Consider the following 16,146-nt stretch of genomic DNA (forward strand, 5'->3'; position numbering starts at 1 on the left):
AAATGTGAAATATAACCGTGATTACGAGGACTGATGAAATTTAAGATTAAACGTTCTCGCACGATGCATAATAATCGTAGGTAAACAGGCGAAAGGAAGAAGGTTGGATGCGAAACGAGTTATATCACTTCGGTAATTTAACAGAATCAGAAAATGAGTGGGAAAATTTTATCCGGTGATGGGAAAATACTTTCTGAGCTCGGAGAAAATTTTATCGAGCGAGAAGCGAATCTCACAACTTTGAATATTCGTTGCCCGGTCGACGATTATTAATATCGCTTAATTAAACGAGCTGCTGATAAGTAATTAATCGCGATGCGTGTTCGCGCGGCGGTTCCGTGATTTCAAAGCGAAAACGGAGTATAGATGTAGAATCTGGAATATCGTCTGGCGGTCTTTTGCGGAGCCAATTAAGGTTGATGTTTAAGGTAATTTGTTATACGGCTTCAAATCCGCAAATTCAAGAACTTTTATTAAAACGACAGCAGCTGCGTCTCGTCTACGTTTCACAGTTAATACCACGTATATATATAAAAGTTTAACGTTCAAGCCAAAGATTGCTGCCGGAGGTGGAAACTTTGTTTTCTAAAGTAAGTAGACGCATATACACGTATACATACTTATATACAGCCGCATGTACGTACCTGTATATATTATCCTCAACTTCGCTTCAAATTAATATATTTCTCCTCGCTCCCCGCCGTGGGATCGAGGACAAAAAAAAGGAGAAACAATTTTTTTGGACGCACGAGAAAGAGCAAAAAAGTTCGCGATTTGTGTAGATAAACTGGTTGAGGCTATAATCGTACAAACTATTTTCGTACCTCTCCAAAAATGCATCGGTGCGATAATTCTTTACACCTTGTGCGATTCAGCGGTGAAAAGTGGAAGGAATTTGGATTTCAAAATGGGTGGCCACAAATTTTTGTGAAAAAAATTTCACAACATGTCCAAGTTTTCCAGGACCTAAAACCTAGTCGTCCCTGTAATTTTCCCAGTTCTATCAAGTTACTAAAACCTAAATCGTTCAGTTTGTCAACTCTATATTCGATTCAAATCGAATTCGAATAGAAAAAAAATATAATGTACAAAAAAAGTCGGTTTAAGCTAATTTATTTTCTCGACGCGAGAAAGTAAACTTGTTATACCTAAAAAAATCATTTCTAATTCCCATAGTAGAAGACTGATATTTTCACTTTTTTCCATTGTAAACAAATTAAAAATTCTCAGAAAATTCCAGCCTTTTCACGACCCTTTTAAATCCCCTAACATTTCCAGCTTTTCCAGATTTTCCAGGTGTGTGGCCACCCTGCTTTCACCAAAGATTTCACGAAGATCGCAGTGACTATTCTTATTTCGTGATGAAATATTCGATGGTCGGGGAACGAAGAAAAAAAAAAAGAGAAAAATAAGGTTGATGCAAAGAATGGTAAGTGAAAATAAAAAAAAAAAAAAAAAAAGAAAAAATAAGAAGGAAAAGGAGAAGATAAAAAAAAAATCGAAGCACTCACCCTTGAAACTCTTGTTCCACATCCTGCGTGTGAGATTACCACCGTCGAGATTGACCTCCCCGGGACTGTCGGGTAAGCTCTCGTTGAGGGCGAGGGCGTATAGAAGAACGGCGTCGTAGAAGGCCGTTACGAACGTCGATACCGAGCTGTTGCCGAATGTGAAGTTGTAATTCGTCTGGGCGAGGTGTTTCACCTCCCTCGAAAAGTTCTCGTACTCCAAATTGTCGGGAGTGCGAGCCGTGACGGTGAGAAGAGCCTGATAGGCCTTCTTCGCCTTCTCGTTTCTTCCATCCGAATCTCCCTCGACCCTCCAAGGCTCGGTGTTGCTGTCGCTGCAACGAGAATCGATTTCCCCGTTTCAAAAATCCGATTTCGGAATGGAACGTCTAATTTACTTACTATCGCTCGTCTTTGCCCGCTCGTTTCCGTTCTCGATAACGAGACGCGTTTTTGCGCGGTGCGGAAAGGGAGGTGAAAAGTTATGTTCCGGGAAAGGTAAATAGGAAAATACGAATTTAGATGGTGGAAAAAGTTGCGTAAATCAAATTGTCAAAAGCCTATCGATCAACAGCTCAAAAACTGTGACCGAGACCCATTTGACACTTTGTTATTTACGGCAAAACTTTGTGCAAGTTATTCTTTTCTCCTCCCTTTCTTTTCTTTTCCCTTATTTTTTTTTCCCCCGCTTCAGCGTTCTTTTCTCCTTTCCTTCGTCGCGACAAAAGGTCAGCCATCGAGGATAGTGGATTACCGAAAATACCGAGATAAAATTCCAAACGCTCCGTACCTCGTGTAATAAGTGAAGTGCACATCCTTGGGGAATAAATATACATATACGTATAGGTATACGAACATGCGGAACGCGTAGAATAAAAAGAATAACAAACTCTGCGATGTAAATACAATTTTCTTTGTATAAACGGAACGAATTTTACATTGTATGCTTCTGAAGTAGAATTCTTGTTTTTCCTTTTTTTTCTTTTTTTTTTCTTTGTATCGACGGATGAATTCATGCCACAAGTTCGAAGGAAGCTTAAGCACGAAGAGTTCTATTTAATAATTTATTCAATTCGTAGTTTGAAATTAAAGGTCTTCGGTCGAGGGTGTGACAACATTTTTGGCAACCTAAACTTACGGTTTCTTTCTACTTTTGTCAACTTCTTAAGAACGTCTATTCCATGCCGCATAATTCTACCTTGAGGCACATTTCTGTAGGTACGAAGTATGTTTATTATTGTATACGAATACTTATTTCGAAAAAGTTCGCTAAGCGATTGATCGCCTTATTCTCCGCAGAGGCATAAACTCACGTATACGACGACGGTTCTAAATATTTATGAGAAATAATCGTGAATAAGGAGGGCTCGAGGAGGGGGGAGGATATTTGTCAAAACGTGTACCTCGAGGACAAGTTATACACATACGTATACATATGGATGTAAGACCCCTGGAGAGAGCTTAAAGTAAAATTCGCGAGAGTGTTGACCACTCAAACTTTCGGGAAAGCTGAGGAGAAAAGGAAGGGAAGGACGAAAGAAAGAAAAGGAGAAAAAGAAAGAATTTCTCGCAAAACGACGAATCGTAGGATCAGGAGAAAAGTTCTTGTACACATGTGGAATTACGATAGTAACGTACCTACTACTTACAAATACGATTCGGAAAACTTTTCGCCGTACCTACAAATAGGGATAAACGTTTACGATAGTTGCGAGAAACGCTTTTATCGTAAAAACGAATGCTGCTGTATGCGGAAAAAGTAAAATTTACGAAGAGAAATGACGCGTTTCGCGTTGTGTGTTAAAAAATAATGAACGAACATTGTGGGTTTGAAATTCTCGATCCGTACAGCAACGAATTAACGGCGCTGTTATTTAACGGCAAATTGAAATATTTCATATTCAAAAAACTCCCCCAAAGCATATGAAATTCGTTTGTGAAAACAAAGATCAAAGCTGTGATGAATTACACCGCAGAAGAAACATAATAATAAAACTGCCATTTTCTAAAAAATTAAATACATCGTTTCGAGTTAATTCTCGTTGCGGGACCCGAGATTTTATAAAAATGAAAGGTAATTTGAGACAAAAAGATTTCGTTCGATATCAATTTTTTTTACTTCATGCTCATTGTCGTGTTCGTTTTTTAGCTACTCATTTATTCTCACAGATATGATATTTAGACCTACTTCTTTTTAAGTAAACGAAAGGCGAGGGAAAGCCTGAACTTTCACCAAACCCGAAATGAATAATTAACGTTGTTATTTCGAATTCGTGAATGAAAAGAAAGGTTAAAAAAATCGATGAAATTTAAATACGTCGCAGGGTTAAAGCGGTAATCATAAAATACAATCTCGTAACGTTAAACTCTGCACTGCAATAAAGTTTAAACAAAATACAAAACAGTTTTTTAAACCAAATATCGACTAGAGTAAACTCGGATGTAAAAATATGGTAGCTTAAAAATATCCGAATAGACCACCTTTGACACTACGTGGAAAAATAAAAACTCATATATATGTAAAAAAATCCAATCCTCTGCAGAATTGTCAATCTGTCGATGACGTTTATGGGGACGAAATTGGCGATTGCTCGACGTCGCGACGCGTCGGATTCGGCTGTGATATTGCCCTCGTCATTCGGTGGAGAGGCGCGTCAACGTCACGTACGTCATTAGGGGTGGTGGTCGCGTTTTTGCGTCTCTTTGCGAAATTAAGAGCGAGAGTGCTGCGCAAGGTGTCCTGCGAAACGACGATGGCACACCGATGAACTCAGTTTCCGGGTTTCGTTTGTACAAGCGACGATCCTAATTAGCGAAAAACTTGATACGCGTCGAGGCAATCAATTGACAAAGACGACTCTTGCGTACGAACATTTTCATCTCGGACGCGATCGTGCCAAGAAATTTTCCAATTCTATAAACAGTATGTACGAAATGTTCTGTCAATTGGTGGTAAATATTATATAAATGCAAAAATTTTTCCAAGCAGGTATTATTATTCAGAGATCGAAATTTTTTAAATGAAGAGAGCAAAAAAAAAAAAAAAATGTCGGAAAATTGGAGAATACAGTTGCCTCTTCAACCTTAGAAAATGACGAATGTACGTACAATGTAGGTAGATGTAGAAGATACTCAGCTTTTTATGATCCTGACTAAACATGAGACAAAGTAGGATATACTAGATATATCGCCGAGATGCGACGTTGTTCGTAAAATTTTTACGGTTCGTAAACTGGTTTACAGAAAAAAAGAAGATGATGAAAAAATTGCGAAACACTCACTTTAATACGGATTTATTATACGCACATAATTCTGTTCCATCATTCAGAACCTGAATTCCTCGCGTCTTTTTGCAGACACAAACGATTCATAAACAGCGCAATTTTACTTCTCTAGATAATTGAAGCGTGTTTTTACGACGGAAATTTTTTATTTATTTTTTTTCCTCGACTCGCTTTGTCTGTAAAATATAGTTCGAAGTTTTAACGAAACGACTTCATTCCAGAATTGACTGAAGAAAATCTTGTTGATAATTGCGTCACTACAGAACGAAAATTGAAAGAAAAGCTGCTTCTGTGCGAATCTGATTAATCTCGGGCCGAGAAGAAACAAAAAAGAAGTATAGAAATGGAAAGAAATACAAGCAGGTCCTCGTGAATATTGTCCGCACGAACGCATAATCGATCCTTGAGCGAAATAATTCTTCCTCGGCTTCGCAAATACCGCGGCTGGTTCGCGAAGCGTATACATAGATATATTTATAATAAAATACCTAAAGCAAGACGTCGAGTGCGATGGCAGCTTGTTACCCACTGCATTCGAGAATCTCGACTCTTGTATCCAGACTCCGCAAGACGTCGGAGAAAAGCTGCAGAGGCTCGAAATGCATGAGAGGAGAAGGATATCAAGGAGCTGAAAGTCGACGAATATCGACTTCTGGCGGTATCGCGTTCGTACATAATGTACGGATAACGCATGTACCTTGTACGTGATTTTACAGGGGGTTGCACAATGTCGCAGCCCCGTAACTCGGACTCAAAAGCTCAAGTCGGTATCCAGATTCTAGCTTCGTTCCGAATTTCGCAGTAAATAAATTCACCAAGCTTACCGATTTATATATATTCGCAAAGCTGCAGGAATCGTTCCACGTGTTTTTCGACCGGAGTGAACGCTTTTCCACGTACTCGATTGACTTTTCTAATCTTTGATTGATTTCGAATACCCGTATTTTCGTCGACGTTCGACGACGAATTAGGAAAAGAGAATTACTCGAGGAAGCTAATATTGCACGACTTACCTGGACGACAACTCGATGGAGAAAAATACGTATTCTCCGGAATCGACCATTCCCAGTTCCTCGGCGGCGAGCAGAATCTCTCGTATCGTTGTGGCGTTGGCGCACATGACGACAACTGAAACATGAGAAAATTGTCTATGCAATGTAAAGGCGAAGGAAGCAACACCGGAAGTAAGTACAATGAGGCCTGATAACTTCGCTGATTAATCAACGACTGAAAAATCATCCGAAAAGCTTGTTTGACGTTTTTCACTTTGCGTTTGTTTCTCTTCTCTTCGTTACGTATTACAGCGTGCGTAATTTGACTCGTGACCAGCTGAATTAATTCCGCGTGTTTTATAATGAAAAAGCTCGCCGAGGGTAATTGTTCTGATCTTGAAAATCGCACTGCAGGGAAATTAATTATGCGACTACACATAAAAGCGGAAGTTGCAGCTTATTTTCTGCAGGAGGATGGAAAAGTGGTGTTTTCAAGAGTTCGTTCCATCGCGAATGCGTGTGTATGTATGAGGCATTCCACACCAATTCGATGACCCTCGCCGTCAGCAATTTTTTTTATTTTCAAGTATGGTGTAGAGTATACAAATAAAAAATCTTCCGCCGGGTTTTAGATTCTTTGATTGATCACGGGTTTGATTTTTACCACTCCCAAAAACACGAAAATACAATTTTTTAACGAATGATTTTGATTTTTTCTCGTGACTTCTTTGTTGAAAAACGTAAATTTTGAGACCAAGATGAAAGTAGGCAAGCTTTTGGTTTCTTTCGCTCGTAGCTTCTAAACCAAAAGCTTTCCCACTTCCACTTTGGTCTCCAAATTCATGTATTTTAACAAAGAATAGACTAGAAAAATTTAAAGCCCCAATCGATCAGGGCTGTTAACTGAAATATTGGATTTTCACGTTTACGGGAGCAGTAAAAATCAAACCCAAAACTCGGTGAAAAACGGCTTTCTCTACGCTCTGCACCGTACTTAAAAAGAAATAAAATCGCCGATAGCGAGGGTCGGACGTAGGCCGGTTTGAGGTGGAATGCCTCATATATAAATATACATGTATAATATATGAGAGGACATGGGAGAGAAAGGTGAACCCGCTACTTTTTCCCCTCCTGTCTATGCGACGCCTGCAGCAGCACACACGGAGCGTCGCGACGCTGTCGTCCACGACACAGAAATGGTTTCAAACCTCTCAGCGTATAAACCACTTTAAATATACTCTTTTTCCCGCCGCCCGCGTTATATGCAAGCTACACTGTTGTTTCCGCAGTTTTCACTCCTGGCATTTCGCACTGGTAAAACCAGCACTGATCTCACCTCGGCAGCTCCGCACCATCTTCGGGGACGGAAGAGAAAAATCCGATAAAGAAGTTTTACCCAAAATCGGTAACCAATAAAACCCAAATTGTCAGAGGGATGGATTATTTGAACTGCGGAATAAAACTTTTGTTTGCTTAATTAGAAACTCGTTTTCTCTTGCTGCAACTACTAAAATATTCCCATACCAGGAACGTCTAAATATGTGCAGCAAATCTCTACATTGTTTGCAGTAAAAACCGAACTGCTCCGACAGGAGTGAGATTCAAGTATATAGAAAATTTAAAAACAATATTAAAATAATTGGAGAGTTCTCTAAATTGTCTCCTTCAAAATTCAGAAGAAGGTTTTACAAAATTAGACAGTTCTGAAAATTTTCTTGGGTAAGATCTCCTTTTTTAATCCAAAGCCCTGACATTTTACTGCAAAAAATTCAGAGATAATTATACCTCTTCAGTTATTTTTACCCTCATCTAAATGATATAGAAATACAATTTACGGTATGTGAGAGAAATTTCTCGGGGATGTGACAAACGACAAGAAATCAAATCTCCGAATCAAAGAATTGTTACACGTAGAGAAAAAAAACAGGGGCGATTTATGGTTGGGTTAAGAAAGAAACAGAGAAGAGGGAGAAATTGAAGATGCCTGATACTCAATGCTCGGTGACCGTGAATGAAATTCGCTTTGAATATGAATTTCCCCGTCCCTCCGCATCGCGGTTCTTTGGCGAATATCACCGCCCTTCGCTTTACGTCCCAATCAACAACATCCGCCGTTAACAATTATAAACGTTACGACGATTATCTGTCAGCGTTCCTAGCGCACGATCATTTTCGATGTTTTTCGATCGCACGACTTGATCACATGTTTTTGTAGAAATAAAGAAAAGTTTGTTAAACGTGTGATAATTAGTAACTAAAACGAAGAATAAAGGTGGCAGAAAATTAGGGAAAAATAATATACGCTCACTGAGAGATATTTTTAGTTCCGGCTATCGCTCGGTCCTGTTTTACTCAATTTTTCTAGTTACCGTAACAAATGAAATTTTTCTCAACGCTGGTAGGAAAAATCGACGGCTCGGGAAAAGAGAAAGAGACGAAAAAGAACAAAAGGGATTTCATCTCGGGCGGAAAGTTATGGGAATCTGGATGGTGGGTCGAGTGAAGCGGTCGATTTACGGAAAATTTAATCCCGGTAGGATAACCATGGCAAACAACGCGTTTGAGCGAACCAAACCATCGCGTAATCACGTCTACTTATACAATTTTCCCTTCTCTTCTTCTTCTCCCTCTGATAAAACTTACAAATTATTCAGTTGCCTTGGTTAGAATTGAGGCTTTCCAGGACGAGCACCGACAAATAGTAAAATGAATTTTCGCGGCTCATTTTCCGTCAAGATTACATGTAAGTACAAATGATCCCTTGAGGTATATGGCATGCTACCGAAAATCTCACGGCTGGTGTGCACGAGTAAAGCTTCGAGAATGTTTTCCGAAGCCGGATGAAAATAGTGTGATATAAAAAAAAAGGCGGGGGGGGGGGGGGCGGTCGTAGACACGCGATGGCGGGAAATTCAAAGCCACGAAGGTAATAATGCGAGGTGTTGAATGTGGAAAGAAGAGCCGGGGCTTTCGGGTGTCTTATCTCCAAGCCATTCTGCGAGGCAGACCGAGTATGAAATAATTCGAAGAAACAATTTTCCCCAAGTTTACGAACCGTCGACGGTTTTCGGATGCACATTTTTCTCCCTGAGGCGGCCGGTCTGATCTATGCAAATACCGTGAAAATACGTTAAACAATTTTTGCAGCGTAAACAACGCAAAGAAGATAATGACATCACGTGGAAAATAATAAGCTGCAGACGTTGTATAATCGAGGGAATTTAGCTGCCCCGAAACGATCTTTTTCTTCTTATTTTTATACCCTTGGGAGAGAAACAAAAAATTCTTTTATAAACCAAGCGCGTATAACCCCGACGATTGCCAATAAACATGTCAGATTATTCCAAACGCGTATTAATACAGGTAACCGTTCGCAAAAAAAAAAGTCGATTTAATAGCACTATGTTACAACCCTCCGAAGTAACAAAAAATTATATTCCAAGTAATATGTTTGTATTAACGCATCAAGTTATATCAGCTACGATCGTCATGTCTGTCTATGAAAGGAACGAGGAACTCATAATAGCGTTTTTATGATTTCAATTAAAGGATTTCAAAAAATTACTTCTACAACTTGACTCTACAACTTAAAATGCGTTACGCGGGGAGATGCTTATTAAAACCGAAACAAATCAGTCAAAAACAAAACAGACGTGACATCGTATCGCGTTCGAGATTTTTATTCAAAATATACCTCGGAGCCTTTTTAACCCCGTTTTATAGTAACGGCCACCGTAGGACGGGTTAATCCAGGATATTTCGAAGTGCGTTCTAAATACGTCGGCTAGTCGTGTTTGCAGACACCGGCTGTGCTCGTTCGTCGTTCGGGGTGGATTTCAGTCTGCAATTGCGAAACGAGTGCTTCGCCCGATTATTTCCCTGTCAGCTTTCCAACATCCCGGAGGCAATGGCAGCGATTTCGACATCTGGCCGAACGGTTAAAAGCTGACAATATCGTTCCACGATACGGACATTTTTACATACCCGTTACGTTTTTCAAACCGAAATGAAAAGGCTTATCCTTTTTTTTTCCCCCTTTTTTTACAGCGCATGCAAACTGTCTAGTACAGCAATATTATTGCGTATCACGCAGACACAGACGCGATGGAGAGCTTCGAGGCTAGAACGGTTAATCCTCGGGCCTTAGCTTATATTACTGCAGCATATAGAAGGGATGCAAGAAGGGGCAAAGTGTCGAGTTACTCCTCCGTAACTGCGGATCAAATTGGGCTGGACTGTCACACAATTTGCATGTTAACGAGATATGCTATACGTTTGCAAAACAAGCGTCGGCTCGACGAGGCCAACAATAAGAATTACGCGCTTTGGGATTTTTCGGAATAATTTCTACCAAGTACCGCAGAGATTTGCCATCTGTTCGACACGTTTTTTTTTCTCCACGCTGCTTTTCTTACCAACACAGCTTGTTTCCTTGCATTGCCAAATTCATTCGTTTGCAGCATAAAAATAAATCCGTTTGGATTTTTGTAACTTTATTATTCGACGTGAACGATAAATATTTTCGTAAAAATAAAACTGACTACCTTCTATTGTAAGAATTGTTAATCGCGCAGAGATTTTCTTCTTTCGTTTTCTTCAATACCTAGATAAGAAAGTTTTTCCTAGTCCAAACTTCGACGATTCGTCTTGATCAGTGCGTATCGGTGAATCGGCTTACGTTACAAGTTTGAAACTCGATCGCGGTATGAGAACGTTTTTGCATTACAATACACCGGATCTCATCTTTACCGGAAAGAGAGGGAGGAGAAAGTTTTTCGCTTGGAAGAACTAGAAGGATAAAAGCGCTGTGGTTTTATCTGCGGTACAAGCATAAAAGTGAAAAAGGTCGATTTAAAGCGACCTTATATCGCGTGGGAGAATATAATAATTTCGCTTTGAGCAGCTGGTTGAACGAGGCAATTGAAATATAATATTACGTCGGCACATCCTTTGCAAATTTTAATAAATCCCACCCCTCGGCCAAATCTTTTACCGTTTACGGGCTCGTCTTACGCAAGAATATCCCGTTACACGTATCACACATGTAGGTATGATAATACATTTAATACATAGGCACGAATACATACGCAGATCAGTCGAACCTCTTCAAGTATCTGCAGAAACACGAGAGGAAATTTTCTTTTTCATATTCTCTCTATACGACCACGTGTCGTCTCTGGGGTGATATTTTTCCGATGTATTACATATACTTATGCGTTTATACCTATCCATCTATGCATACGTACGAGTCCGTTGGAAATACGAAGCGTGCAGTGGTGCTAAAATTGGGAAAATGACTGACGGAAGTTGAGGAGGTTTTTTGGCTTTCTGGTATATGCACTAGTTAGTACTTTACGTAACAAGTGATGAAAACTATAAGGGAACGGTTACGAGTCTGCGGAGCTCGCACCCGAATCGTCATTTCCCGGTTTCGTCACTGATTGTATACAATATCTTTTGTCTTAAATGTGTCGAAAACGAGTTTTGATGCCCGTAACACGTCCCTGAAATGGCATGGAGGGTCGGTTGTGTATCTACTAAAAATAGCGAAGAATAATCGATTTTCGATCGGATTGGTTAATTTTTCCCGATGAATCGAGGATGGTCGATTATTTCTCTTCCATTACCGATGCAAAATAATATCAATTTATATGATTAAGGTCGCGATTATTATCAATGTCTTACTTACGAAGTACACCGATTTCGCATAATAAGTGAAAGATGAATGAATATTTTCACCTGAAACTGAAAAATATTTTAAAGGAAACTATAAATTATAAAAAAAACTTTTCCACCATCAAGACTACGTACTGAAATTTACGAAATTTGGGTTTCGTATGCGAAGTTTAAAAAAAAAAAAAAAAAACTTTAAACAATAGATTAGTCGATGAATTTTGACCGATTCAATCGACTCGATGCATCGGTTTGCTTCGAGTACGCATGCGTTGCGGTGCACGATGCTTTACATGATTCAGACAAACGGCCATTTCCGACATTGAAAATCGAGTTTCTACGTATCTGCGACAAAAACTACGTTACGAGTGTTTGTTCTACTCTGTTTTTTATCCTCCTCTACGGGTCAACCTGAGGTAAAATCCACTGGTCCGATAAATTGACGAAAAGCACTCCACTACGACGCCGGCGCAAACCAGACCCAAAGTACGAAAATCGAATCAAACGAAATAGAATCAAATGCGAGGGGACATCCCAACGCTCGAGACGAAAAGGGCGGGATAAATTTGATTCGACGATGGGATCGAAGGACTCGACATACGTGCACACACATACATGTTATATATATTGTATATGCGTATGTACGTATCAGCAATCAGCAAAACTCGACGTAACAGGTGATTCAGGTAAATTTGAAAAACCGATGTCAATCGAGTCGAGGTATCGAATAAAATAAAAATATAAATGAAAATAAAACGAGCATCAATTTTGCGATTTCGCAGTTACGAGGATGGCGGCACGTGCACCACGTGTGTATCATCCGGATCTGTAATTTCGTGTCGGTTTTATCGCATCTTGAGCCGTACAATCGGACGGCTGCTGCAACGGCGGCGGCAGCTCGTTATTATTGCACGTTAAAAAGCACGTCCAACTGACAAAACCAGAGATTACAAGTCTGCGCGAATTCTGCAGCAGGCCCCGTTTAATCGCATCGGCTGCCTGCCAAAATCTTAAGGAAACACGGTTTGCAGCCGCGTCGTTAAGCGAGTTGAAATCCCAGAGAGTCGAGAGTGAAATCAACGATTGAGTCGATTTTTTTTTTTCATTTTATAAGAAAACAGAAGGGTCACGGTATGGACAGTTTCTACCCTTCGAAAATCTGCCTAATAGAATCGTAAGACGTAAGGTACGGAGCATCGAAATAAAAATCAATCTTGAAAATTCTGACAATTCTGTATTTTAGCTTGCTCTGACTTCAATTTCTACGTTTTGAATTTTCTGCACTCCGACTTCCCGCGATTTGAAATCGATTGAGATTATCGCGTTATTGAAAATTCCGGCTGTTATTGCGGCTCATCTATTTTCTAATCTTACTGCGTTTTCACCCCCACCAGCAATGTATTTAAATCTAACCATTCGCAATTCGATCAATAATTTGCAGTAAACTATTCAAGTGTTTGAAATTTTTTGCTACACCTCCAGCTTTTTGGAATTTTCATTCCATATTTCCCCCACTTTTCCCCATTCGTTCTTCAACAGCGAGGGGAGAAAAATACGCAGCGACGCGTTCGCTCGAGATTTTTCGTGCATATGTAGATAGAAACGAACCGACGACCCCGGACAATCGAGGTTTAAACATACGGGACGATTTTGTTCTTTCGTTCGCGCAGCCGTCGGACTCGCGTCGTTTGATTGCACCCTCGTAAAAAAAATCCGATCATTACATCGTCGAGGATTTGTTCCCTGAGACGACGACGTGTTTTTTTATTCTTTCATTTTTTCTATTTTTATTTCCGCTTTCGTATCAATTTCGCTATTTTCTTTTTTTTTTTATTTTTTTTTTTTAATATAAACATGAAAGTAAATCCGGGATTCTAGCAGCGCTGTCCCTTCGGGGCGGGTGAAAAAACAATAAAAAAAAATAAGGAAAAAAACAAACAACCCAGGAAGCTCGGCAGACGGCACGTAACGAGGTATTCCACAGGTTAGATCGATCCTAGTTTCTTGCTGCTAAATATGAATGTATCGGCGGTGAAAAAAGAGCGAAACCTGGAATAATCAAGAGCCAAGAAACGCGAGAGGCGTTTCGAAATGGCTGATTATCACATAGATCGAAATCCTGTTATACCCGTCTCTCTTTCGCTCCGTTCTTCCGCTTTCCTCCTCATTCCAGTCGGCCGAAATTCATCTTCAACCATGCGATAAAAATGGACGATCAAAATGTGTAGAAATTTGTATCCTCACCCATAATAGATTTTGACTGATTTTTGAGTGCAAAAAAAAGCAGCAGCTTTTATCTTCAAAATAATGATACAAAATAAAAAATACCTATACACATCACAGGCATATTCAATTATACGTACGAATGAAAACCTTCTCGTGCTCAATAATTAAGACTCTGAATACACATTTTATTTACACATCTTATGTTTTTTAACGTTCTAATTAAGTTCCATAATTTCGAAAGTCCGGAATGAAAATGTCTATATTAATTAAATCCCAACCTCATAGTTTGAGTTTGCGAAGTGATTGAATCCCGAGTTCGTCCGACTCTAAATGTTAACGTTAACACGGCTCTCTGCCCACGGCGATAAATGTGTAAACCACCGGAATAATTATACCACGACCATGAATTTTCCACTACGGCGAATACATATACATATATGTATGTATATACATAAATATATACATATACACACACACACACAGATATATATATATATATAAATATACTGAACAAATCGTTGGGCATAACGTGATTAGCAGTACGATTCTATGGTTCGTAATTAAATACGCATGAATTTTAACATGGGTATAATATAATAGAATCAGCTCAATTAATTGGTAGAAATGAATAACTGAGAATAAATCAAGCTCGCTAGAATATATTGAATCGAATCTGAAAGAGAAGAAAAAAAACAGTTTCCACTCTCTCTTGTACTTGAAAACTCGAACTTATATGTTTAATATCGAAAAACGAGTAAAGGTAAATACAAAAAGGGGAATCGAGGAAAAGATCGAAGAGCTGATAAAATACGAATCACGCTTCGACGGAACGAAATTTGAGATAACGATCATTGCCGGATTAAAATAAGGATCGCAAAAGGCGGAGTGAAAATACGAACACACACACACACACACACAGGAATCGTGAAAAGGTGGAGAAGACGCGATTTTCCACAGCCGCGCTGATATTTCGGTGGCAAAGTTTCGCACCGTGTTAAAGGGAGCCGTGCGGAAAATAGTGGAAGTTGAAAAAAAGGGACACGCGACTAGCAAGCAGACCCAAGAGCAAGCAGATTACCGTATTATTCAATAAGCCTTTTCCGGCAGGCGATCCCCATAACGACGAAAAAATAATCAACACGCGCACACGGACGTTCTCCCTTTTCCTTTTTCCTACCAAACGAAATTTCGTCTAAGGGGCAAGCAAACCGCTGACGCAGCCGTTCGTCCATCACCGTTGACGAATAACTCGCAATTTCATACTTCCGACCCCAGGTTTTCCAATTTGGCAACGTAATAAAATGAAAATACATCTTGCACCTATATATGCCAATCTTTTTTCGTTTTTTTTTTTTTTTTTTGCTTTTTTTTAAATCTATTTTTTACGCTTGTTTCGAAAGAAATTAGAATCTACCGTATTCTAATAGACTATAAATCAGGCGTGACCGAATTTGTTTAAATTTCAAATATCTTGAACAAGAGGTAAAAGAAAATAAAAAATTTCAAACGACGTATTTCCAATCGTAAATTCGATCTAAATTACAATTTTTTACTCAGCAACCGCGCGAAGAACGTTTTCGATCGTAAGATTTTCAATTTATATTTTAATTCAGGTATTTTCTCCTCAACAGAATTGTTCAAGGTAAACGATTGACATTTTTTCATTTCCCTTCTTTTTTTTTTTTTTTTTTTGTTCACCTCTCTCGATCCAAAACTTTCAAGTGTATGTAATATGTTTTGCAAATCGAAGCCGCGTAAGAGTTTGTTCAGCGCTATGACTATAAAGAACAAAATAAAAAAAAAAAAAGAAAGAAAAATGGGAAAAGGAAAAAGTAAAACGGAAAGAAAACGCCCGTATAAACACGTTTCCCCTGTCTCAGCTTCGCGTTATCAGAGAATCGATTTGGGTCTATAAAACATGTGAGCACGTCCCGAGACTTGTAACTACTAACGTGTTCGCTTACCCTTAATAAATATTATCTTTCCGAATGTAAGCGGAGAAATTCAGTTAGTTCATAAATTAAATTAGCCGTGTACCGCCGCCCTTCTAACCTCGTAACCCGCGTAATTCATATTATATGTACCGCGAGGCGACGTGCTTTGAATTGAGGTAGAACAATAATCGTAATTCGCTGTCGTAGACCAAGCGTCATTTGTAAAATAAGCGTAATTTTTGAATTTCGTACTTCAGGATGAGATCGGAGCATCGAGAAATTCCGTTATTTCTAACTTTTCCAGCTTTTCCTGCGTCAGGATTCAATTATTTACCTGTCGTTGTTTGACAGGTAATTCGATGTTTCGGAGTAGCGAGAATTTCGTTATTCCAAACCCCCAAGTTGCCGATGAATGTTGAAAAAGATTAAGAAAATAAATAAAATCAAGCGAAAATATTGAACAATATCGATATTCGACTACCGCTCGTCGTTCGGTGTTTTCAGTATTTCACTCGTAACGTAATTCCAG

The 16,146-nt window shown here is 39.2% G+C and overlaps 1 protein-coding gene across 13 annotated transcripts in view; it reads right to left on the minus strand.

The window, feature by feature from the left end:
* LOC124185676 (atrial natriuretic peptide receptor 1) overlaps window positions 1–16,146 on the minus strand; it is a 136,436-nt gene that overhangs the window by 59,404 nt on the left and 60,886 nt on the right. For all 13 annotated transcript variants that reach the window (XM_046576675.1, XM_046576676.1, XM_046576674.1 and 10 more), the window contains 2 exons: window positions 5,806–5,920; window positions 1,512–1,843 (listed from right to left, as the gene is read on the minus strand). In XM_046576675.1, the coding sequence (XP_046432631.1) occupies window positions 1,512–1,843; window positions 5,806–5,920 (447 nt within the window). The remainder of the gene's footprint in view (window positions 1–1,511; window positions 1,844–5,805; window positions 5,921–16,146) is intronic.

Source organism: Neodiprion fabricii, chromosome 6 (genome assembly GCF_021155785.1).
Source record: "Neodiprion fabricii isolate iyNeoFabr1 chromosome 6, iyNeoFabr1.1, whole genome shotgun sequence".
NCBI classification, from domain to species: domain Eukaryota; kingdom Metazoa; phylum Arthropoda; class Insecta; order Hymenoptera; family Diprionidae; genus Neodiprion; species Neodiprion fabricii.